General features: G+C 47.5%; 1 protein-coding gene across 1 annotated transcript; it reads left to right on the top strand.

The window, feature by feature from the left end:
• The first annotated feature begins 1,668 nt into the window (after positions 1-1,668).
• On the top strand, positions 1,669-16,673 carry LOC136638981 (SRSF protein kinase 3-like). The gene is made up of 12 exons (XM_066613006.1): positions 1,669-1,714; positions 1,990-2,160; positions 2,206-2,314; positions 3,595-3,682; positions 6,717-6,804; positions 7,632-7,738; positions 9,572-9,734; positions 10,961-11,046; positions 12,225-12,332; positions 13,579-13,648; positions 13,734-13,826; positions 16,534-16,673. The coding sequence occupies exons 1-12, from the start codon at positions 1,669-1,671 to the stop codon at positions 16,671-16,673; spliced, it is 1,269 nt and encodes a 422-aa protein (XP_066469103.1).
• The last annotated feature ends 8,483 nt before the right edge of the window (positions 16,674-25,156 follow it).

The raw sequence follows: 25,156 nt of genomic DNA, 5'->3' as shown, positions 1-25,156 counted from the left end.
CCTGGGGGCTGGCGTCCCGGGGCCAGGTGACACAGTGATGCCCCCAGCATCATCACCTGTGCTGTCACCCCCTCCACCATGCATGAGCAGCCTCTGGCCCAAGGAAGGGCTCCGTTTGGAACCTTACTGGGACACTGGTGGGCAGGCCAATTTTGCCACTCCACCACAGCGGGGGCGATGTACCCCCCTGACCCGGTTTAACTATGCCACTACTTCCCAGACCCGGTCTTGCAGCTCAGGTCCATTTAAACCCGCACCAGCAATTTTGCTGGCACTGGTTCAAGTAGACCCCTCTGTACTGCAGAGACTTTCTCCTGGGTAAGGGAACAAATGTTCCCTCTGACATTCATTTATGGATTTCATTGTAGTTTCATGGTTAAATATTGTTTTGTTTTGTTTTTAGTATCTTAATTGTGTAAGCTGCAGTTCTGCAAGTGGGAAGGTGGGATAACATTTCTCCAAATAGAACCAAACAAGACCCCTCTGTTGGCTTTTAAGGTCATCTAGTCCAACCCCCTGCATGAAGCAGGAAAACTCTCTCTAGTTTAGAGCATTTCCAAAAGGTGCTTGTTGATTTCTTCGCTTCCTTAGGGATTGGAGTTGCCAGGTTGGTTGCATCCCCAAACCTGAGGTTTTTGAGGCAGAGCCTGGTGATATTATAAGAAGGGGTGATAGCAGGGGCCAGTCAGGTCAGGCATCAGCCAAGCCCATCACACAGCCAGGGCAACACCCTGAATTCTCTAGTACTGGTCAGCTGCTACACATCCCCTCCCCCATTCATCATGGGGGAGTGTGAGAAGAGCTGCCATTGCTGTTCATCACTGATAAGCCAGTTGGATCAATGAAATGCTTTGTCCCAGGGCTTTCAGGAACCTGGCACCAACAGTGGTCAAACACTGTGCCAATGCTTGGAGGGAAAAGGGGAGGGTAACCTGATACTGGGGCAGAGCACAAACAGTGGGAAGGGAATGAAACTCAGCAGTAAAAAGCAGGGCCCCCAAAAGGCCGGAGATGTACTTTTGTCACCTGAGATTAAAGAAAAAAATGCTGAATAAACAGAGTCATTTTACAAACTGGTACAGACATTCACAAATAGTGTGAAAGAGGACCAGCGACGTTTTTGGTGCCAAATGGCTTCTCCAAACAAGGTTACCAGCCCTCCAGAATTGGTCTGGAGTCCCCAGGAATCAGCATCACCTCCAGATGACTACTGAAAACCATCCTGGGGATTTTAACAGGGACTCCCACCGTGACGTTGATCTCCAGTCACAGTTTCAATTCAAGTTGGCAACCCTACTGCCAAATCTCCTGAGCTTCTTGGAAACTAGGCTGTGTTGATCAAGCTACAAATAGCAGGTTTGCTTTGATTGCAACAGCAGTGGGTATGACATCAAATGGCACGATCTTGTGCATGTTTACCGAGAAGCAAGCCCTGCTATATCCAATGGAGCACACTCCTTAGTCACTGTATTCAGTGACTTTACAGCCAGAGTCCTTTCTGAACATGCTTCAGCCACTGTAGCTTAGAGTTAGGGTCAGTTTTCTGTTCTGTAGGCTTCCCAAAGAGGAGTGGCATCCAATATATCTGCCTTTAGATTTAAAGCCTCCTCAGCTTCAATGCTTCCAAGCGGCTGGTCGTCTGGAGACCCAAAGAGTTGCACTCCAGCCATGGATGAATGTGAATGGCAAGAAGACGCTCCAGCATCTTGTGCAGGTGAGCATGCTGGGTTGCATTTTTATTCTCCCTTTCTCAAAATAATTCAGGGTAGTGTGTGTGGTTTTTAATACTACGCCTTCCTGGCCAGGTCAATTCCTGATCCTCCACTGAGTCAGAGTTCGGGCTTCCTCCTGGGTCAACATGACCAGGACCGGCCCAAGTCCTCCTGGGACCTGAGGCAGTGTGCTCCCCAACCTGGCGATAGGAAGAAGGGGTGGAGACACTCTAGCCCACTATTCTATGCTTTCTCTTCTGCTCCATCCCCCTCTTAGTCCAGGAAGAGGAGCAGTGGAGACGAGTGGACAAACTGAAGTGGTGCCTCCTTCCAATCTGCCACCTCAGTCAGCCTCTTGGACAGGCTGTCCCTGGTCATGATACCAACCTGAACCCGTCCCTCAAGGTGCATCCGTGCACTGGGATGGCTCTCAGAAACTGGCCTCTTGGTACCTCTTAATGGCTTTGTTGATGTCTCCCTCCCCTTTATGCAGAAGGCTACTATCCAGTGAGAAAAGGTGAGACATTCAGCGGCAGATACCATGTGGTGCAGAATCTGGGGTGTGGCTACTTCTCAACCGTCTGGCTTTGTCAAGACATGGGGTGAGTAAATGAAAACGAACTATAGGGCCAACCTTTTTATACACTGATTTTTTTATCCATGGATTAGACTTAACACTGATGGCCACTGTAGATAAGGACCCTGCTGATTCCTGAAGAAGGGGGGAGAAAAACGTCCCTTTACAATCCCCATTCTAAAAACTGCTTTTTTTTTAAGGGAATCAGACTATTAGAACTACTATTTTGCAGCTCACTCTGAGAAAAGTGACCTCCCCCTTGCCCTGGTTTTCTGGAATGCAGAAGTGATTAATCACCAGCCATGAGCCAGGGCGAAGGGAGGGGGTCATTCTCTTAGAGCAGGATTGTCCAAAGTTTTTGGCAGGAGGGTCACATCAGCTCTCTGACACTGTATTGGGGGCCAGGGAAAAAAGAATTAATTAACATTTCAAATTTGAATAAATTTACATAAATGAATATTTTCGAGATGGAACTTATATGAATGAATGAAGGTCTTGCAGTAACTCAAGGCCTATAAAAGGCCTTGCACAAAGCAAGGCTGGCCTTTCCTTTGCTGCCACTGCTGCATCACAGACATGAAACAGCAAGCAGTGGAGGGAGCCCTTGTCCCACAGCTCATGTGAGAGGTCAAACAGTCGCCCTCACACTGAGATCAGTTGCTTCGGGCCAGAGTGGGCTCCAACAAATCTTCAGGGGGCCAGAGGCTCATTGGAGACTGGGGGTTCCCTGAAGGCCGCATTGAGAGGCCTTGAGGGCCGCAAGTGGCCCCAGGGCTGGGGTTTGGGCGCCCCTGTCTTAGAGCAAGCTGCAAAATAGCAGTTCTAATTGAGTGCCTGGCTGGCTCATGTTTTGTTTTGTTTAACTGCTTTTATTTAATGTGGTTTTTGGTATCTGCAGGGAGTCTCAGAACCAAACCCCAGCAAATACTGAGTCCCACCTGTATTCCTAACAGCAGAAACTGTTCCTGTGATGTAATAGGAGTGCATTCTGCTAACTAGTGGCTGAAGAAAGCAGTTAATTGATTTCCTTTTTGTGACGAATGCCTACTAAGGAGTCACTCATTTCTAACCAGAGCTCAGAGTTGGCACACTTAGGTTATATCAACTCCCTGTGTTATCTTCACAATAACCTTGTGAGATAGGTTATGTTGAGAGAGAATGCCTGTGACTGTCACCCAGTGAGTTTCCATGACTGAGTGTGGGGATTTGAACCCAGCTCTGAAGCAGCCATAAGGGGAAAGTGAATAGCTCTGGGCCCAGGAAGATTTGATCCTGCCTCTATGATCAGTCTTGTTTTCCCCCCAGGAAGAAGAGGTTTGTGGCTGTAAAGGTGCCCAAGGGAGGGGAGAATTTTGCTGAGGCAGCCCTGGATGAAGTCCTGCTTCTCCGTTGTGTATGTAACTTTTGATTGTTTGCATTTGAATTCTACCCTGCCTCTATGTTTGTCAACTCAGGGCTCAATCCTATCCAACTCTCCAGCACCAGTGCAGCCACAATGCAGCCCCAAATAAGGGAACAAATGTTCCCATACCTTGAGGAGGCCTCTATGTCTGCCTCCCCACCACAGGATGAAGTGCATGCCCCACTGGCACAGCTGCACTGGCACTGGAAAATTGGATAGGATTGGGCCCTCAGGGAGGTGAATGTGGTTTTATCCGTGCAACGACCCTGTGTGAGGCTGAGAGATCGTGACTGGCCTAAGGTCATTATGTGAGCTTCATGGGACAGTGAGGATTTGAACCCAGGTATCGCCATCCCTACTCTGACACTCTAACCACTACATTGCAGTAATTGTCTGCTTTAAACTTTGAATCCAGAGGCTCTTCAAAGGGCAAGCTGGCTCACCTACAAGTCTGGCATTAATGCACCAGTCCCCTTCCCAGGAAACACAGTCGAAGGGCAACATCTGCATATAGCGGAATGAAATTAAAATTACTTTAAATGAAATGAATATAGGCAGCAACTGTTACTCTGCAGATGCCTGATCTCATCTGATCTTGGAAGCTAAGCAGGGTCAGGCCTGGTTAGTACTTGGATGGGAGACTGCCTGGGAATACTGGGTGCTGTAGGCTTATACCATAGTCTTTCGAGACTGAAGGTTGCCAACCAAATGAGTATATGGGTTAGTGTCCTACCTTTCTATCAAGAGACAGGTAGGCATAGATTCCTGCCATGGAACACTATACCATCATTGCACATTTCCTAATGTTCCACAAGACCTTGGAAGGCAATGATCCATCTATTGCAGAATAGAGACAGAATTTATGAAACTGCAGTCATGGTGGAATTAGCTATGATGTAATTCTGTGCATGCTTGCCTGGGAGTAGGTTCCTTTGAACTCAATGAGACTTACTTCTGAGTAGACACACCAGCTTGGGCTATAACTATACTAGAAATAAGAAAAGACATATTCTAATACCTTTTTTTCGAAGTTGGATATTACATATTTATTGGCAGATAAATTATTTTTATTATTGGCAAAATATATAATTTGGTAACCTTGAGTCTCGAAAGACTATGGTATCGCGCTCTGAATGGTGGTTCTGGAACAGCGTCTAGTGTGGCTGAAAAGGCCAATCCGGGAGTAACAATCCCTTCCACACCGGGAGCAAGTGCAGTCTGTCCCTGGTCTGTCTCCCTGGCCATGGGCCTTCCTTCTTTGCCTCTTTGCCTCAGTCTGTTGGCCAAGTGTCTCTTCAAACTGGGAAAGGCCATGCTGCACAGCCTGCCTCCAAGCGGACCACTCAGAGACCAAGGTTTCCCACCTGTTGAGGTCCATTTCTAAGGCCTTCAGATCCCTCTTGCAGATGTCCTTGTATCGCAGCTGTGGTCTACCTGTAGGGCACTTTCCTTGCACGAGTTCTCCATAGAGGAGATCCTTTGGGATCCGGCCATCATCCATTCTCACGACATGACTGAGCCAACGCAGGCATCTCTGTTTCAGCAGTGCATACATGCTAGGGATTCCAGCTCGTTCCAGGACTGTGTTGTTTGGAACTTTGTCCTGCCAGGTGATGCCGAGGATGCGTCGGAGGCAGCGCATGTGGAAAGCCTTCAGTTTCCTCTCCTGTTGTGAGTGAAGAGTCCATGACTCGCTGCAGTACAGAAGTGTACTCAGGACGCAAGCTCTGTAGACCTGGATCTTGGTATGTTCCGTCAGCTTCTTGTTGGACCAGACTCTCTCTGTGAGTCTGGAAAATGTGGTATCTGCCTTACCAATGCATTTGTTTAGCTCGGTATCGAGAGAAAGAGTGTTGGAGATCGTTGAGCCAAGGTACACAAAGTCATGGACAACCTCCAGTTCATGCGCAGAGATTGTAATGCAGGGAGGTGAGTCCACATCCTGAACCATGACCTGTGTTTTCTTCAGGCTGATCATCAGTCCAAAATCTTGGCAGGCCTTGCTAAAACGAATCATGAGCTGCTGGAGATCTTTGGCAGAGTGGGTAGTGACAGCTGCATCATCGGCAAAGAGGAAGTCATGCAGTCATTTCAGCTGGACTTTGGACTTTGCTCTCAGTCTGGAGAGGTTGAAGAGCTTTCCGTCTGATCTGGTCCAGAGATAGATGCCTTCTGTTGCAGTTCCAAAGGCATACTTCAGCAGGACAGCGAAAAAAATCCCAAACAAGGTCGACGCGAGAACACAGCCCTGCTTCACTCCGCTTCGGATGTCAAAGGGGTCTGATGTGGAGCCATCGAAGACAACAGTGCCCTTCATGTCCTTATGGAAAGATCTGGTGATGCTGAGGAGCCTGGGTGGACATCCAATCTTGGGGAGATTCTCCCCAAGAATATATAATTATTGGCAAAATAAAGTCTCATTCTCTGACAAATATAACTCATGTAACAGATGGTAAGAAGAACAATTGTTTTATATCCTGGCCACCTTTTTGTTAAAAATTAATGTTAAGAATGGTATAAAATGCATGATGTAAACAATGTTAGGCATCCTCAGATATGATTGTTTTCCTTTTTTCTTATTTTTTTCCACTTTTTTTTCTTCTTTCCTTTTTTGGGGGCCATTATCAAGTAAATGATAGGCAAATAGTCAGTTGGGATTGCCCAGGTGCAATAATGGAAACCTTCGTCTGCTCAATATCAGCCAGTCAAACACACACAATCTGAAAAATGGTAGTAGTTCAACCCTTTGACCATTCCATGATAGGAAAGGTACCTGGCAATCTAATTTGCCCTGAGCATGGATAGAGTTTGCATTTCTGTTGATACTCTCTTGACCTCAACTCAATTTTTCAACCCTACACTCAACAGGATAGGGCTGTAGGCGATCCTGAGATCGATGGGCACAGGATCTGATTTGGAATTCAGATATTCCTTGGCCCTGTGGCTCAGACATCTTTCCTGATCACAGAGTTGGGGTTTGTTCAAGGCTTCATAAAAGTAACTAACGCAAGTCCTCTTTCTGCAGGTTGACAGCAAAAGGAGGAAAGACCGAGGTGGGGAGCACATCATTCGCTTATTGGATGATTTCAAAATGATTGGAGAGAATGGCTTCCATATCCTTTGACTAGGTAGAAATGGCCCACAGGGGCACATAAGCTGAGCATGGTGTCATGGTAAGGGAGGATTTTGTGAGAGATCTGCCCGGTATTCTTCCCCCAACGTGCATGTCGAAACAGATCACAGCATGATCACTGTTCCCCAACAGCTCCGTATCATTGACATCTCTAAGCAGGTCCTGGGTACTGCACAATATTAAATCCAGAGTCACCTGTCCTCTGGTGGGCTCCATGACTAGCTGCTCTAAGGCACAGTCGTTTAGCATGTCTAGGAATCCGGTCTCCTTTTCGAGACCAGAACACAACGTGACCCAGTCAATATGAGGATAATTGAAATCCCCCATGATTACAACCCTGTCCCTCCTTGTCACCTCCCTGATCTGTTTCCCCATTTCAAGGTTCCCTTCCGGTTTCTGGTCTGGAGGACGATAGTACGCCCCCAGTATTGCATCACTCCTCAGGCCTGGTAATTCAAACCATAGAGATTCTATGGACCCACCTTCAATCTCTACTTTGCTGGATTCTATCCCTTCCTTAACGTAAACGGCCACCCCACCTCCAACACGCCCCTCCCTCCTGTAGAGTTTATAGCCCGGGATTGCGGTATCCCACTGATTCTCCGCATTCCACCAGGTTTCCGTTATGCCCACTATGTCAATGTTTTCCCTTGTCACCAGACATTCCAGTTCTCCCATCTGAGGAACAGATGAGGAACAGTGCTGGGAACAGACAGGCCTTCTCCCAGCCTGAGACCTTGAAGAACTGCTGCGAGAGTGACACAAGGGCAGATGTTCTCAGTTGATGGTTCCCTGACTCAGTCTCACATGTGTGCTTAGTGTTTGAGCTGCTGGGGCCTTCACTACAGTCATTGCTGAGCAGCCAAGGAGCTCAGGGCCTCCCGTTGCCTTTTGTGAAGAAAGCTATGCAGCAGGTAAGAAAGGGAAGGGGCCATATGGCATCAGGGCTGACTGGTACCACTAATGGCCCAATTCTATACTTACTGGCCAAAGTCAGTGGGTGGATCTGGCAGCAGTGGTGCACACTGGAACCTATCCCCATTTCCTGCCACCTCCCCACCGCTTTTCTCTCCTCAGACTTGCAGTACCAAAAGCACTAGCATAGCTCCAAGGAGACCTTGTGGGTTGGGAGGCTTACATAGGTGTAAGGGGACTTAAATCCTCTTTTACCTCTGAAACCTCCTGATCGACTCTCCCCCGCTGGATACAGCGCAAAAGATTTTGGCACGCTGTATCCAAAAACAGGGAAGTGGGGAAAGGATAGCATTTAGGCAGCCTCCTTTGGTGATTTGCAGGAGATAGATGACTCCGGATAAAACACAGCCCTTCAAGATCCAGGCTTCACTGGAATTCATGTATTCTCCATTTGAATTCAGCACATGCATCTCCTGACTGAGATGTGCAAGTTCTCACTTTGCATGAGACTGTGCAGGCACAGAGGAGGGGATGTGTTTGAGTTGTCCATGCAGTATCTTCAGTGTCACATGCAAAGCAAGTAAGTAGCACTCTGAGAGATGCAGAGGCATGCCAAAGACGCCAAGGAAAGAGCATGTCTAGAAAAGTTAGCGGAACATTGATCTTAAGAAGGAAGGCAAGATGGGGAAGGCGGAATTGATTTTTCTCTGAGGCAAGGCCAGGATTTTGGAGTTGATAAGTTTGCCAGCTTTTGTAAATTTTTGTTTACAAAAATTCTGACATGGGGAGGTGTCTCTGAACATGTGCTGAGTTCATTTCTCCTAGGATAAAGGCCAAAATAAAACCAAGTTCTAAGAGCAAGTTTCTCTTTAACATCCGCAGAGTGCCTTTGTGAAAAGAATGCTTCCTCTTGAGCCAGAGATTGTCCAAATGTGCTCCAAGTTCTGGTAGTCTGTATTTTACCATCAGCCTGCCTGCCTAGGGGTTGTCTGTAAGACACTTGCTGCCTAAGAGAGGGCCTTAGGGACAAGATGTCTGTGGGGGAGAAGCTCAGGATGAGAGACTGCCAGGCTAAAACTCGGGCTGTGTTCAGATCTAGTCCTGAAGTGTATGTTCAGAGTCCTTGAGGCCAGAGGCTTGAACTGGAATAGAGCGAGCTCAAGATATCGCTCTGTCGACCAGGGGAGGCTTCTTGTATATATTCTAGGTCTGGCCAATCCAGGGGCTTCATACTGCCTGCCAATCACAGGAGCCCATCTGTGCATGAAAACAACTTTCCGAGGCTTGAACACACACAGTCTGGGAAATGCTTATTAGGTGAAATCTCAGCCTCAGACCCTGCAATTTCTCATACAAGCCTTTGAGTCATTATGCATGCATTATGCAACCATTATGCATGCATTTAGCAAGAGTTCACTCAAGTGCATTGGAATCTAGTCCAATGCACTTGAGTGAACTCTTGCTAAATGCATGCATAATGGTGCCATCCCCTATGTAAGAAGCACAGTACATCAGGTTGCTTCCACAGTGCACAGTCTTCTGCATGCATGCACAACACAAACAGCCACCACTTGAACATGTCATCTAAGAGCACCAGTGCGCACCATGACAGCAAATGCGTTTGCAACAACAGCTTAGCTGGCACTTTGCCTGGCTGCATATTTGTAAATTCTGTCACATATAGGATAAAATGGTGGCCATACTCATCAAATTCCGATTTGATTGTCAACCCTGGTGGTTGCTGGAGATTGAGACCGATCAAAGGGCTCCACAATGACCTTGTGCCTTGTTTCTAAGTCACTGACTGCCCACTGTACTCTCGGCCCCTGTAGGTACTCAAAGGCTTGCATTTCCTGCACAAGGAGTGTCGCATCATCCACACGGATATCAAGCCAGAGAACATCCTGCTGTATGTCACAGAAGAGAGCCTGCAGACACTCCTGCACAACATGGTTTCTTTGGAACACAACACAGGAGCCAAACCAAAGAGGCTAGGTATGCAGAGCAGGAGAAAAAGCTGCAGTGTATGTTGGTGAGAAAAGGACATGTCTGTTTGGGAGCCTTGTGTCTTCCCTCGTTGGTTGCTTTAGCTAGTGCAAGCCAGGGTGCTACAATGATCGGAGGTTTGGGGGTGGATGTAGGTAGGGGCAGTGTGACCTAGAATGCCATCTAATGCCATCTTGGGTGCCCTACCAAAAAAACTCCAACACTGTGCTCCTTGCACACTGCCATGAAACTTGGATGTCCAGCACTTCTGGGTTTCATGGTAGCACTAGGAGCATGGTTAAGGGGGGAATAATCTGCTTTTCTCTTGAGCTAACAGGAAGCTGATAATTGCAGCTTGCATTGATAGCAAGTTGAAGGGAGGCAGTAGCGGCAGACTCAGGATGAAAGGCACCCTGAATCTGCCACCCCCTTGGACTCCTTACAATTTGCCACTGATGCAGTCCTCATCAGGTGACCTCATGGATGGGCCAACAGTGGATGCAGGGAACCGATAAGGCTCAAACCGCTCCATCTTCGGCAACCGATTTTTGCTTCAGCTCGGGTGTCTCCAGGTCTAGGCGGACACTCTAACTGCAGTGACTTTCACTTCATTGACTCTTGATTAAAGGCTTTTAAGTAGCAGGGATATGGGAAGCTCTCTAGGCCCCGAAGAAGCTGCTAGTATCAATCAGTGAATATTTGGCCATATAGATAGACCAATCAGCTGATTCAGAATAAGGCAGCTTCACATGTAGTTTCTTGGCCACTGGGGCTGGCGATTCATATATGGGCTGCTTCTCATGTGTTGTGTCACTTGGAGGGGTTCAGATGCAGTATGATGCAGAATAGCTGATTGATGACCTCAGTCATTCCCTGCAAGCTCTCCCTAAGGCCAGCCAATGGACACGCACTCACATTCATATGCAACCAAGGCCCAATATTCATGTAGACAAGGGGTGTTCTCTTCCCCCCCTTTTTACCTCTGTACATGTTCAGGCCACAATTACACTATGACTGCTCAGAAGCAAGTTCCATTGAGTTTAGAGCGATTTACTCCCAGGTAAGTGCACATAGGATTGCAGCTTTAACTGATTTTGTTGATGTAAGAGTGGCATATTGCGCCACTGCCCTGGATCACAATTAGTGTGATAAAGGTAGTGCAGCTCTGTGGGCACAGCCTAGGGGTCTTCTTTCACCTGGGAAGCTTCAGAGCTTTTTTACTGGTTTGTGTGCAGAGGATGACATGGCTGCTCTCCTGGACTGCTGCAGCTTAATGAAAATGGGAGTGAAGATTGCAGACCTTGGAAGCGCCTGCTGGAGTGTGAGTCTTTTCACCCTGATGAGCACCTTTCCTGTTTCCTCCTGTCTGTCTTTAACCTTGACGTCTTTCAGGACAGAGACCTATGTTGACATGGAAATTAGAAAGCATCACTGAGTGGGCAGCCAGTCCTTTCTGCAAGAGTGACACAAATCAAGTCCAAAGCATGAGAATCACTCTGGCATGCCCTACAGTAGTGCTACTCAAAGTGGTGGTCCACAGACATCCACAAGTGGTGGTCCACAGATGATCACAAGCCATCGGCTACTGGTCCGTGGTGAATTTCCAAGAAAGAAAGAATAGTAATATGGTAAAGAGATGGTACTTGTCCCATCTCTCTGGTAAAGTTCCTGGCACATTGGGGAGGGGGGGAATTGCCAGTCCACCACATCAGATAGTTTGAGAAGCACTACCCTACCATACAGGTGCTGGCTCTGTAACTTGGTGTGGTTTTGCATCTGGTCTACTGAACTGAGCATTGCTGCGAAGGTAGGCAGGAGGACCTAGAAAAAGCTTTGCTGAAATCAGATCAGAGACCTTATCCAGTATCCTGCTTTCTAGTGACCAACCAGATGCCTCTGGGAAGCCCATACACAAGGCATGAAGGTTAACTCCTGGTAACTGGTATACTGTGGCATCCTGCCTGTTAATGTGGAGGTCCCATGTAGCCTTTAGGGCTAATAGCCTTTAGGGCCCATCAGCACATCTTGTGGCAGCAGTTTCCGTGAGCTAATTACCTATGTGCTGGGTGAAGAAGACAGTTGTTTTGACTGTCTTGTATCTACTGTCAATTTCATTGAACGGCCCTGAGTTCTAGCATTATGCAAGGGAGAAACATGTCTCAGTATCCACTTCCTCTACACATAATGCACCATTTTATAAACCTCTGTCATGTCAAACCTCTTGCTTCCTGCTGTCTCATTTTTCCTGAACTAGAAGAGTCCCAAATATTTTGGCCTTTCCTCATAAGGAAGGTCCTCCAATTCCCTGATAATTTTGCTTGGCCTTTAAAGATGCCACAGCTGGGCTTGTGGGCCCTTCAGTTCCTGTCCAAGCATGTTCCCAAACACCCAGATGCCTGCAACACTGCTGGTATACCTGCCACAGTTGGCAAATGTTGGTATTGTACTTGTGCAGAAATCCACCCTTAGTTTATCCATTGCTGCTTTCTTCTGTTCCAGTACAAGCCCTTCTCCAAGAAGATCCAGACCCAACCCTATAGAGCCCTGGAGGTCCTCCTTGGTTTAGATTACAGTACCCCAGCTGATATGTGGAGTGCAGCGTGTCTGGTAGGAACATCCCTTCATTATCAACTGCAGTGTGAATATTTATGACATTTGTCTTTGGAATCCCAACTGACTCTTCCCAGACTCTTCCCAGTAGAACCTGGGAGATAAGGGAAGCACAGATATAAGTATGACTGTGAGTTAATTGATGCTCTCATAGGCTTGATCTCACCATCCTTGCCAGATACAGAGATTTGAGACTACACACAACATGCCTGCCAACTTCTGAAAATAAATCAAAATTTATTTTGACCTCAAACCTGACGAGATTCAGGTTGCTCCTCCTGTATTTGATGACTCCAGCCTTTTGTCCCCATTTGTGGTGATCCGGGGGAGGAGCCTTTGGGCTTCCCCCTCAGATCTGATCTTATCTGATGGCCAAAACTGGTAGTTTATGCTGTCACCACAAAGGGAAAGGCAGCCAGAAACAGACCGTCTTCAAAAGCCTTCCTCCCAGTTGCATGGAGAATCCACAAAAGCCTGTATGACAGCATATGGCCATGGTCCAGGATAACCATCTAATCTAGCAAGCTCAGCCATGGGTTGCACCCATGTGCTCATAACAGACCAACTAATTCTGCCCCAAATTTCTTTGTGTTGGGAGTCATGACAGTTAAACATCTTTGAAGGTAGTTTAGATTCATAGTTTAGGCATGCCCTGAGCAATTCTTCTTTCACTACACGACCAGATTTTAAATGTTCAGTCTTCTGGTACACCGAAGGGTCTGTCTCAGAGTGACTTTGCCAATGGTACAACTGACGGAGATGGCTTATGATACGTGCTGCTGCTTGCAGCTCATGTTATGGTGAAATGGGACTGCTAAGTGCTGAGCAGGCAAAGTTTCTTCTCCCAGGCAAGAAACTGGAAGGGGAGGCTTAGAAGAACCCAGTGCTCCAACCAGTTCTCAGGAAAATGACACTGACATGCCTCTAGGCTTTAAGACTGATATAGGACAACATCACAGGACCTAAGATTGTTCTCATGAACATAATGGCTGAAACAGCCCTTCTGCAGACAGTACTGGTTAAGGTGCACTTTGCCTACAAAAACACAAGAGGTTTGTGTTTAATTCTGTGCTTTTAATGCAGCAGCATCTTCAGGGGTCAGATATTGTTGGGGAAACACAGTCCACAGCAAGGGCTGTATAAGCCCTTGCTTCACCAAGTGCATCAGAGCACACACCTCACATTTCCGTATTGGATGGAATATCTGTACAGTTCACTGACTCAAGCCCATTTCATGTCGCAGGCTTTTGAGCTGGCAACTGGAGAGCGCCTCTTTGATCCCCAGGCTGGACAGTACTTTTCCAGAGATGAGGGTAGGTCCACAAATCTGCACTGTTTTCTGGGACTCCATGGAAGGCTTGTAACATGATCTAACCTGGCTTTCGACACTCATTTCAGATCATGTGGCTCGGATCATTGAGCTCCTGGGCAGGATTCCACCCAAATTGGCTTTGTTCTGGAGGAAGGCATCCACTTTCTTCAGCAGGCAAGGTGAGAGTGCAGAGGTGGGGGTTTGAGGCAGTTGTAGCCCTCCTGCTTGCAGATGCAGGAGGCTTACATGATGTGCCATTTCTATCCAAGTCAGCCTTACCTGGTGTGATTGAGGAAGCAGAAGTATGCAAAACCTTGAAACTGGGAGGAATTGACTAGGTTTCTAATCTAGACAATGCAGCCACTGTTGTTTTATGCTTGTTTGTTAGGTGCCCTCTGGCGGATGTCCTGGATCTCCTCCTATGACCTCTGTCATATCCTCACGGATAAATACAGCTGGCCAAATCATCAAGCAGCTGCCTTGACTAGTTTTCTCCTGCCAATGCTGGAATATGCACCAGAAAGAAGGGCATCTGCTGAAAAATGCCTTTATCATCCCTGGCTCTGTACCTAATAACCAGCCTAGTTGGATTATACTTGCTTTCAGCCAAGGCCAGCTGCAATGAGAAGGGAACACATACGATGGAATCTTAGTCCCTGGAGGGAGGAGGAAGGATGCCAGACTTCTGCTCCCATGAACCAGAGTTGACACTGTAATTCTGGCTATGTCTCTCCTCTCACCCACTCCTACCACCCACTTCCTTAAGATCTCTTTCCACTACTTCCATGTAGTATGAAGACAGATATAATATAAAAAGAAAGCGCGTTCCCCAGCCACAGGATCAGTTTGGCTTTCTCCTGGAGATCGCAAGTGTATACCAGCAAACCAAAAGCTGGATCTGTGGTTAGTTTCATCCCTCCTCACAAGCTTCAGGTGGGCTGTCCACCTTTGGGGGGAAAAAAAATGTAAAGTTCTGCATGAATGTTAATCTCTGTACTCAATGCCTTTAAAAGCACATAACTGGTCCAGGGATTGTGGGGGTGGTCTCTTGGTGACACAACAGGAGACCAGCCAATCAACACCATCCAAAATTGGCTTCTGCTTTAAAACTTACAGAACAATTTTTTTTTTCCCCAGAGCTTGCCCATAGAGGGGAAAGATATGGTGGAAGGAATACAGTGAGGATGCTTCCCCAGCCTCACCGGTTTTACAAATGTTGCATCCTGCTTCACCTTCTAGCATTCTTAAGAATATTCCCACACTGGCTGATTGGGGGGGGGGGGATATGAGTTTTACCAGAAATGTGGAGGCTTTCTTGTATATGATATACCTCAGCTTATGCCTTCACCCACCTAGTACTCCAACTCCAGGTTTCATCACATGAAAGTTATTATCTCATAATTTATGAGACAAATATAAGGGACATTGATGTAGGATTCATTTTTGCTTTGCATCCCTTATAGTTGTCTGGACAAATTTTCCATCCTAGCAATTTCCCCGCACACCATTCACAGCTTTTTCTTTTCAGGATCTTTGTATATGCTTGTGAGAATGTCCACCTATTTACCACCACCCTGCTTCCCCCCCCAATAGTCACCTTATTTGTTTGTTTCTGAGCCTTTGGCTAATTCACAACCACACAGAAATGTCTTATGGCCCCCTTCCACATCTTTGATGTTTACATTTTCATCAGCAATGGGTTGCTGCCTGTAGGGGTACATGTGTAACTTGATTGTCTTTTTAAAAAATCTGCAGTTCCAAAGAACAGTCCGCAAATCCAGAGATGTACATCCGTGTGTGCAAAATTAACAGGAAGAATTATGTATAAAAAACTCCCAGGCCAAAGACCTTGCTGCTGCTGATCCTTCTCCAATTTTTGCCTCAAATGTCTCCCCACCCCCTTCCCTGACTGATCTAGCCTTCCACAGTTTTGCATGCTGCTAATTCAGGCCATTGAACTCTAGGTGACACTACCTGTCTTAGGATCCTGCAAATCAGTGCGTCAGCTCCCAAGCTTCCTTCAATACCAGCATGTGGCTATATGATAGAAGATTCAACACGCCTCCCACCCAGCACATCCTCTAACTTCCGAATCCCAGGTGCAAGGGGCTGATTGCCACATGTCTTGTGCTGTGAAAGAGTCTCTCTGCACCTGCTCTTCATTACTATTCACTGCACATAGTAACTTCATACAGTTGTAGCACTGAGCACTGGTTTCAAAACCGACTTCCAGGGCTAGGTCCTTGAATTGCAAACAAGCATCTTATTTGAACTGTCTAGTAGGGAGTTTTAAGGAGCAACCTTATGCAGAGTCAGACCTCTGGCCCACGTCGCCCATCCCCGTGAGCCTGCGTGCAGGTGTACGGGTATAACTTGAATGGTGGATCTGCCCTCAGCCTTTGGGCCAGCCACTCTACCTCTGAGAACTGAGCTCAGGGGCAAGCAGCCCTTGATGTTTCCAGCAGGACCAGCTCTACAGACTGATAATTGGCTGGTTCATCTGACAAGTACAAAGCTAGCACCCGTCCCCTGAATCCCCAGTTGGGAGCAGTGGGTGCAGCTTATGCAGGGCCTGCCTGATTCTGTATGTGTGTGCGCGCGCATGTGTGTGAAACTTTGTGAAGCAAAAACATTGAAACTCTGCACTTGCCTGACTGCATTGCTTCATGTGTGCTGCCTTCTTTGCCTTTGTGGCTCGATTGCCGTGGCACGTGGAAGTCTCTGTGTGCTGCTGGTGGTGTTGCTGCTTTGTGTGCTTGTCTCACATAAACCCGTGGTCAGAACAAGATGAGCAGCTTGGGCTGTTTGGTCATAGCTTGGCAACTGTGAAGTCACTGGCCAAAAACGGGTGATGCCCAAACTTTAAACTCTTTGCTTCTCAGCCAGGGCCTTCTGCTGGAGAGGCACAACAGCAGCAGCTCCACAAGAAACCTTCCCAGTTCCCTGTGCTTGGTCTGATTCCTTCGTCTGCTCTGCTGTGCGTGACTGTCTTTGCCAGCTTGGATGCTTTCCTGCCCACTGAGTGAGACAACTATTGTGTGCATCAAAGGCTGCGATCCTAACCTCACTTTCCTAGGAGTAAATCCCATTGAACACAATAGAACTTACTTCTGATTAGAGCTGGTTAGGATTGTGCCCTAAGTATATGTGTGTAAATACATGTGTGGGTACTGGATTTGATTGACACTTGGTCTGCATGGATGAGCCCTACCAGTGAACTCAGCAGGGAGTGCCACACTCAAGGATCCAGTGCCTTTTCCTTCCCTGATACTCTTTCCCACATACTTTTAAATGGGGGTAGGAAGAAAGCAGGTCAGGATCTAGTGGTAGGTCTCTGGGTGGTTTGTCCAGGGCCTGCCCATCCATAAGCCCAACAAAGGTAGCTTCGTAGCTGTAAGTCTCAATATCCTCTGTAAAATGGGACTTTTTGCTCTAGTGTTGACATCTTGCTGCTCCTTAACATCGCTAATTATCAACAAAACAAAATTGACCTGACCTGGCTGACCTTGTTCTAAACACTGGACTCTCCACCTCAGTGATCCTCACCTGTAAAGTATGAATATTAATTGCTACCTTTGGTTAGCTTACCTTTGGTAAGCCCTGGAAGAGGTTTGTATTAGAATACCTCTTCTGTCCATAAGAACATAAGAAGAGCTCTGTTGGATTAGGCCAAGGTTCCAGCTAGTCCAGCTTCCTGTATCTCCACCGGATGCTTCAGGGAGCACACAAGACAACAAGAGACCTGCATCCTGGTGTCCACCCTTGCATCTGGCATTCTGAGGTAGCCTCCTTCTAAAACCAGGAGGTTGCACATAAACATCATGGCTTGTAACCTGTGATGGACTCTTCTTCCAGAAATTTGTCCAATTCCCCTTTGAAGGCATCTCGGCCAGATGCCATCACCACATCCTGTGGCAAGGAGTTCCACAGACGAATTGCACACTGGGTAAAGAACTATTTTCTTTCATCTGGCCTGAGTTACCATTTTCTGTAGTAACTCAGAGGTAGATGTGAGCTCCTATATGTCTGTGACCCCAGTATATGATTTACAGGGTGCAGTAGGTAATGGCTCCACCTGCTATGTTATCATTTTGCATTTCACTCCATCCTCGAGCTATGATTTTGCATCTGGCTCTGGTTGGCAGATCTCAGCGTTCCTAGTACCCCAAAGTAGAACCAGTAAGCCTGAAGCCTGCCCATCCTTGCCTTCAAACTATGCTATAGTTGAAGGCAACTATGGGTTTGCTCTTTCATGTTTCATATCTCCTTGGTGAGCTGACCTCATCAACCTGGACTGCTGACTACTGGAGCAGAATCAATGTCCCTGCCCCCCCAAAAATAGTAAGAGTGAAGCATCCATGTACAAACTCTTTTGATGCTAACCCCAACATCAAATGCATAGGATTTCTGTCTTATGCCACTGCTTTTCAACCTACCACATCTCTAGTGTTGGAACATTGTTCCTGCATGATGGTGTCCTTGCAAAAGTGACGTCAAACAGCAAAATACAAACCACACAGCCTTTTCTCAGTGTGAGTGTGATGTTTATTTTGGATCTTGTTGTAAACGGTCTTGGGCTTTCCTGTTGAGATAGGGAAGGCAGAGTATACATGTTTTCAAATAAAATTAAGAATATACCCAAGGATTGAAGTATCAGTCGTGTGTGGCAAATCAAAGGGCACATGCAATGTGGAAAGACCCCAGCTAATCAAATGCCAAGACTGATTAAGCCGTTTCTGCTCAACATATATTTCTGCTCAATGCTCATTTCTTGCTTATATGCAACAGGGATCAAATGTGGACTCCCGTGGGCTGGCCAGAAACGGGTTAATGCAAATACAGGCATAGATGGTCGCAGGAACACATCTTTCTGCTGAGTCACACCATCTAGCATCACCATACAGAGAGGCAACAGCTCCTCCTCATCTTTCTTGGTCCTAACAGCAGGTGCCAGGGATTGAAGCCTTAGCACGCTCTGCTTGCAAAGCTGCTGTTTTGCAGCTAAACTGCAGCCTTCCGTGGAAGGACCCAACATATAAAGGAAAAGCAATCCTTCTCCTGTCTCCTTCTATATCTGCCTATATGAATTTGATTCTAGTATCCCTTTACATTCATTCTCTTTCTGATAACTGTTTCTACTCCGGTTTCTTTCTCGGATTCCCTTCACCCCCTTGGTTTTAATATCGTCCTTGCATGTCAGAGAGGTGAGTTACACCGCAGTGTGTGAACTGAAAATACTCCATTTAGCATTTCAGATTCTCCTCCATGTCCCCCTGCAGGCAGCCACAAGGGATTTGGGTCTGCGCTGCTCCCCTGGAATGACCTGTAGAGGGATAGCTCATATGGCTCTAACATGAATTATTTTCCATCGCCAAATAAAATGGTGACTTTTTAGAGGCTGCCCTTTGATGTTAGTAGCTCATTGTTGGCTTTGATACTTCCTTGCTGCTGTATGGGTTTTATACTTTCCCCCACCCCGCTAGACAGATTTATCTGTTGTTAGTATTGGCAACCTTCAGTCTCGAAAGACTATGGTATCGCGCTCTGAAAGGTGGTTCTGGCACAGCGTCTAGTGTGGCTGAAAAGGCCAATCCGGGAGTGACAATCCCTTCCACACCGGGAGCAAGTGCAGTCTGTCCCTGGTCTGTCTCCCTGGCTAGGGGCCTTCCTTCTTTGCCTCTTAGCCTCAGACTGTTGGCAAAGTGTCTCTTCAAACTGGGAAAGGCCATGCTGCACAGCCTGCCTCCAAGCGGACCGCTCAGAGGCCAGGGTTTCCCACTTGTTGAGGTCCATCCCTAAGGCCTTCAGATCCCTCTTGCAGATGTCCTTGTATCGCAGCTGTGGTCTACCTGTAGGGCGCTTTCCTTGCATGAGTTCTCCATAGAGGAGATCCTTTGGGATCCGGCCATCATCCATTCTCACGACATGACCAAGCCAACGCAGGCGTCTCTGTTTCAGCAGTGAATACATGCTAGGGATTCCAGCACGTTCCAGGACTGTGTTGTTTGGAACTTTGTCCTGCCAGGTGATGCCGAGGATGCGTCGGAGGCAGCGCATGTGGAAAGCGCTCAGTTTCCTCTCCTGTTGTGAGCGAAGAGTCCATGACTCGCTGCAGTACAGAAGTGTACTCAGGACGCAAGCTCTGTAGACCTGGATCTTGGTATGTTCCGTCAGCTTCTTGTTGGACCAGACTCTCTTTGTGAGTTTGGAAAACGTGGTAGCTGCTTTACCGATGCGCTTGTTTAGCTCGGTATCGAGAGAAAGAGTGTCGGAGATCGTTGAGCCAAGGTACACAAAGTCATGGACAACCTCCAGTTCATGCTCAGAGATTGTAATGCAGGGAGGTGAGTCCACATCCTGAACCATGACCTGTGTTTTCTTCAGGCTGATTGTCAGTCCAAAATCTCGGCAGGCCTTGCTAAAATGATCCATGAGCTGCTGGAGATCTTTGGCAGAGTGGGTAGTGACAGCTGCATCGTCGGCAAAGAGGAAGTCACGCAGACATTTCAGCTGGACTTTGGATTTTGCTCTCAGTCTGGAGAGGTTGAAGAGCTTTCCGTCTGATCTGGTCCGGAGATAGATGCCTTCTGTTGCAGTTCCAAAAGCCTGCTTCAGCAGGACAGCGAAGAAAATCCCAAACAAGGTTGGTGCAAGAACACAGCCCTGCTTCACTCCGCTTCGGATGTCAAAAGGGTCTGATGTGGAGCCATCGAAGACAACAGTGCCCTTCATGTCCTTGTGGAAAGATCTGATGATGCTGAGGAGCCTGGGTGGACATCCAATCTTGGGGAGAATCTTGAAGAGGCCGTCTCTGCTGACCAGGTCGAAAGCCTTTGTGAGATCTATGAAGGCTATAAAGAGTGGCTGTCGTTGTTCCCTGCATTTCTCCTGCAGTTGTCTAAGGGAGAATACCATATCAGTGGTGGACCTGTTGGCTCGGAATCCACACTGCGATTCTGGATAGACGCTCTCTGCAAGTACCTGGAGCCTCTTTAGTACAACTCGGGCAAACAGCTTTCCTACAACGCTAAGGAGAGAGATGCCACGGTAGTTGTTGCAGTCACCCCTGTCACCTTTGTTCTTGTACAGCGTGATGATGTTTGCATCCCTCATGTCTTGAGGTACTCCACCTTCTCTCCAGCAGAGACAGAGGATTTCATGCAGCTCAGTGACGATGATCTCTTTGCAGCATTTTAGGACTTCAGCAGGGATGCTGTCTTTTCCAGGTGCCTTGCCAAAGGCAAGGGAGTCCAGGGCCACGTGAAGTTCTTCTAGGGTTGGTTCACTGTCAAGCTCTTCCAGCACAGGCAGGCACTCAATGTTTTTCAGTGCTTCTTCAGTGACTACATTTTCTCTGGAATATAGCTCAGAGTAGTGCTGCACCCAGCGTTCCATCTGCTGCGCCCGATCCTGGATGACCTCGCCTGTGGCAGACTTCAGAGGGGCAATTTTCTTCTGTGTTGGACCTAGGGCCTGCTTGATACCATCATACATCCCCTTGATGTTGCCCGTGTCAGCTGCTATCTGTATCTCGGAACAGAGCTGGAGCCAGTAGTCGTTAGCACATCTCCTGGCAGTCTGTTGGACTTTGCTGCGAGCAGTTCGGAGGACCTGCAGGTTGCGCTCACTGGGACAGGCCTTGTATGCTGCTTGAGCTCTCCTCTTTTCCTCAATGACTGGTGTCAACTCCTCAGAGTGGGCTTCAAACCAGTCTGCCGCCTTGTTGGTCTTCTTGCCGAATATGGACAAGGCGGTGTTGTAAACGGTATTCTTGAAATGTTCCCATCTGTTGGATGCGTTTGCGTCGGCCGGGCCTGGAAGAGATTCCTCAAGCGCTTGTGCAAATTCCTCCACTTTTCTCTGTTGTTAAATATATATATATAAACATTTGTCAAGGCTGCCTTTTTGTTGCTTTCATGTCTTTGTCGTTTTTGATGCATGACGGTTATTTGGTTCATTTTTCTTGCCAGCTGCTTTGATGTGTTTGCAAGAAAAGCAAAATATCAACCTTTAAAAATAAATACATGAATAATAAAAAGGCACCTCTCAGGTCCTTCATGTCAGAACGGAGGTGCACTACATTTATTTGCTTTATTTTGAATATTTTCCCCTACCTGTCATTGAATAATCTGAAGTCTGCTTACGCTAGACTTCTGCTTACACTAGATTTCAGTAAAGCCACCCCCCCTCTCCCACACAAGCATATATACACCTACAACTCAGCAGCCTTTGTTCCTCTGGCAAATGGCAGTGTGCTTCTCTAGACGTTGAGTGCTGAGTCCTAGGGCTACAACAAGAGCAGAGCAACAGGTGCAGCTACCCAGGGTGCAATTCCCAGGTGTGTGGTAGGTGTGGAGGAAAAATGATTTGGGCTTTCAACTAAATGTGAAGCAAATTGGCAGGGACTGTGTACAGCCTGCCTGTGTGTTATTTGAAATAATGAGATGGTCACTAAAACAACCTCTTGCCTGTCATCAATTTGCAAGACCTCAACTACATCAGGTCCGAAAGTGTGGCCCTCAAGGTGCATCACATCCCAGGTGCACCCACAGTAGCTCTTCTTTCACTGACTCATAAGAAGATGGGAATAGCTCTGCTGGGTCTGGCCAAAGGCCTATCAAGTCCATCATCTTTTTTTCCAGAGTGGCTAACCAGATGTCTCCAGAGAGCCCACAAGAGAACATAAAGCACAACAGAGGTGTGTGTGTGTGTGTGTAGGGGGGAAGTCTCCAGGGTCCCTGACAAGAGTCTTCCTCCCACCCCCCCACAAACAGTTCCTATGTATAAAGTAGTATTTTTAAACCCCCAGTAGTGATGGACCAAGTGCTTCCACATGACACAGACAGCACTTTTGCATTTCTTTCATTGGTCATTTATATCTTACTGCGCATGTACCAAGGACATTACTGATTGGTTGAGCTGCTGGGGTGGTACAGAATGTGGGGGCTTAACACTTTGCTGTCCAACTTCTGTGAGAAAAAGAAAGTGGTCAGGAAGAGGGGGACAGACAAGGAGAAAATGTACAGAGGAAGAGAGTGTTGAGTTAGGACATTGGAGAGTGGGGGGAGCAGAGGCTGGGACATGATCTGGTAAGGGGATAGCATTTGGCATGCCATCTCAGGAGGTCATGGGCGGGCCTTGTTAAGGGCCAAGAAGCCATGGGGGGAGGGTGCTGACTTTCATGTAAGGCTTTGGACTAGGTGGCCAGTTCTGTTCATTAGGCTGTGTGAGGTGGCCCACACAGGTGGCAAGTTTTGAAGTAGCAACCTGTCAATTATTTAAAATTGCAATTTGCAAGCCTAGGTACATTAGCATGGCAACAAGCCACACTGAGCTCTGCTTGACTTCCTTGCATTTTTGCCCTCTCCCCACTGCCCCGGATTTGGCCTGTAATGCTAGTCATTTCGGTTTTCTGACTTGGGTGCCAAAATGCCTTGGGCCACCACCTGCTGATTGTGTGCACATGTCCTTTAGGACAGTGTTCTTCAACCTTGGGGTCAGGACCCCAGTGGGGTCATGAAGCCTCAGTTTTGGGGTCGCGGCAACTTATGGGAATGAAAAAGGTTGAAGACCACTGGACCGCCACCAGGTGAAGGGGGAGGGCATCTGGTGTGCCCCTTCAGGTACCAGGAGATGGTGTCCCAGTCCTGCTCAGGTTCTCAGCAATGATGCTAAAATAGCTTTTGCTAAAATGTTCATGGTAACCTTTTCTGCTTTCTCTAACAAGAATATTTGGCTACAGTGAACAGTACTGGGAGGGCATTACGGAGGCAGGGAGTGGGGGCGGCGGCGATGGGTGTGTGTGGATAGAATCCTGGCAGGGGGGGATCAATGATTGGCTCCCCAGTTCAGGGTGACCAGACGTTCTCTTTTTCCAGGACATGTCCTCTTTTATGAGCCTTGTGTCCTGGAAAAGAACTTAAGGGCACAATCCTAACCAGGTCTACTCAGATGTAAGTCCTATTTTGTTCAATGGGGCTTACTCTCCGGAAAGTGTGGTTAGGATTGCAGCCTTAATGTCCTTCTTATCCCTGTGAGCAGGCAGCGCATAGCCTTCTTGCAATTAATAAATTATATGTAATAAATTATATGTAGTATAGTTCTTAATTTAATAAGTAAAATAGTGTTTAAATTAATCACATGAAATCAATATACAAGTGTTTTTAGCTTTTATTTCATCTGGTCCTACATTTTTCTTGGATGTCCTGCATTTTGGGGTGCCTGATCCTTTTATGTTTCTGAACCAGCGAGGCTTCTGGGAACGTTCATGAGCAGTTCTTGATGGACCTCCCTTGTTGTCTGACCCCAAACAACTCAGAAAGATATACTATGACTTTACATGGAGGTTCTACATGGAGGAAAGATATACAGTACTATGTCCCTACATGGAGGTTCCATTGAGCTCTCCTGGCTAATAGCTGCCAAATAGACCTAGGACCCAATCCTATCTAACTTTTCAGCACCAGTGCAGCCGCAATGCAGCCCTGTGGGAAGGGAACAAATGTTCCCACCTTGAGCCTTCTGTGACTGTCTCACTATCACAGGATGCAGTGCATGCCCCACTGGTATGGCTGCGCCAGCACTGGAAAATTGGATGTCTCACTACTCAGTCCCATTAGAGTCCGTGGAGCTTACTCCTAGGAAAGTGTGGATAGCATTGCAGCCTTATCCTCCAGGGATCTGTCTCACTTTTCTTGGATGTCCTACATTTTGGGGTGCCTTGTGCTCTTTTGCAGTTATGACATTGGATCACCCTGCCAGTCTCATACGTATTTATTTCTATCCTGGGGTCGTGGCATGAAAAAGGTTGAAGACCCCTGTAAGCTAATTCGGATTAGTGAGAGGCTTGCTCGACTTCTCGTGTGACAAAAAGTTGAGGACAAGGGCTTGGAAGACGCAGCTGAATGCACCCCTAGCTCAGGGTGACCTGGCCAGGATGACCCAGAGCTCAGCCCCACCTTGCCTCTTCCCTCTCCCTGATGCTCTTCTGCAGTCCCATCCCTGCTGCATCCAGGCTGGAAATTCATGCACATCCTAAGCTGGGGTGACCTGATTTCATAACCGCAAAAGAGGACCAAGCACCCCAAAATGTAGGACATCCAAGAAAAATGTAGGGCATGACCAAATAAAAACTAAAAACACTTGTATATGCATTTCATGTGGTTAATTTAAACACTATATTATTCAATGCAAAACTATACTATATATAATCGATTAATTGCAAGAAGGCTCTGTGTTGCCTGCAAGGGGAAAGGAGGACATGGAAGTTCTTTTCCAGGACAGGAAGCTAAAAAGGAGGACGTGTCCTGGAAAAGGAGGGCGCCTGGTCACTCTGCCCCAGCCTTGCACAGGAGAAGAAAGGAGTGCTCCGCTGGCGCCGAAGTGGCTCTGCGATTTGCTCGGCTAGGCGGGCGGATCTCCCCGTCCCGGAGCAATGACGATCTGGGCGGACGGTGGTTGTGACTGGTGGAGGAGGCCCGGCAGAAGCCAATGGGCGGGCGCAGCGCCC

This window comes from Tiliqua scincoides, chromosome 2, assembly GCF_035046505.1.
Source record: "Tiliqua scincoides isolate rTilSci1 chromosome 2, rTilSci1.hap2, whole genome shotgun sequence".
NCBI classification, from domain to species: Eukaryota; Metazoa; Chordata; class Lepidosauria; order Squamata; family Scincidae; genus Tiliqua; species Tiliqua scincoides.
The sequence above is the reverse complement of the archived record's forward strand: the minus strand, read 5'-3'. Positions and strand labels throughout refer to the sequence as shown.

What these genes read in the sequence shown, in the direction of transcription:
- LOC136638981 (XM_066613006.1), top strand. Translation starts at nt 1,669, where the DNA reads ATGGATGAATGTGAATGGCAAGAAGACGCTCCAGCATCTTGTGCAG. An exon ending in TGGCTTTGTCAAGACATGGG is followed by an intron (nt 2,315 to 3,594) that starts GTGAGTAAATGA and finishes TTTTCCCCCCAG; the next exon opens with GAAGAAGAGGTTTGTGGCTG. An exon ending in GTACTTTTCCAGAGATGAGG is followed by an intron (nt 13,649 to 13,733) that starts GTAGGTCCACAA and finishes CACTCATTTCAG; the next exon opens with ATCATGTGGCTCGGATCATT.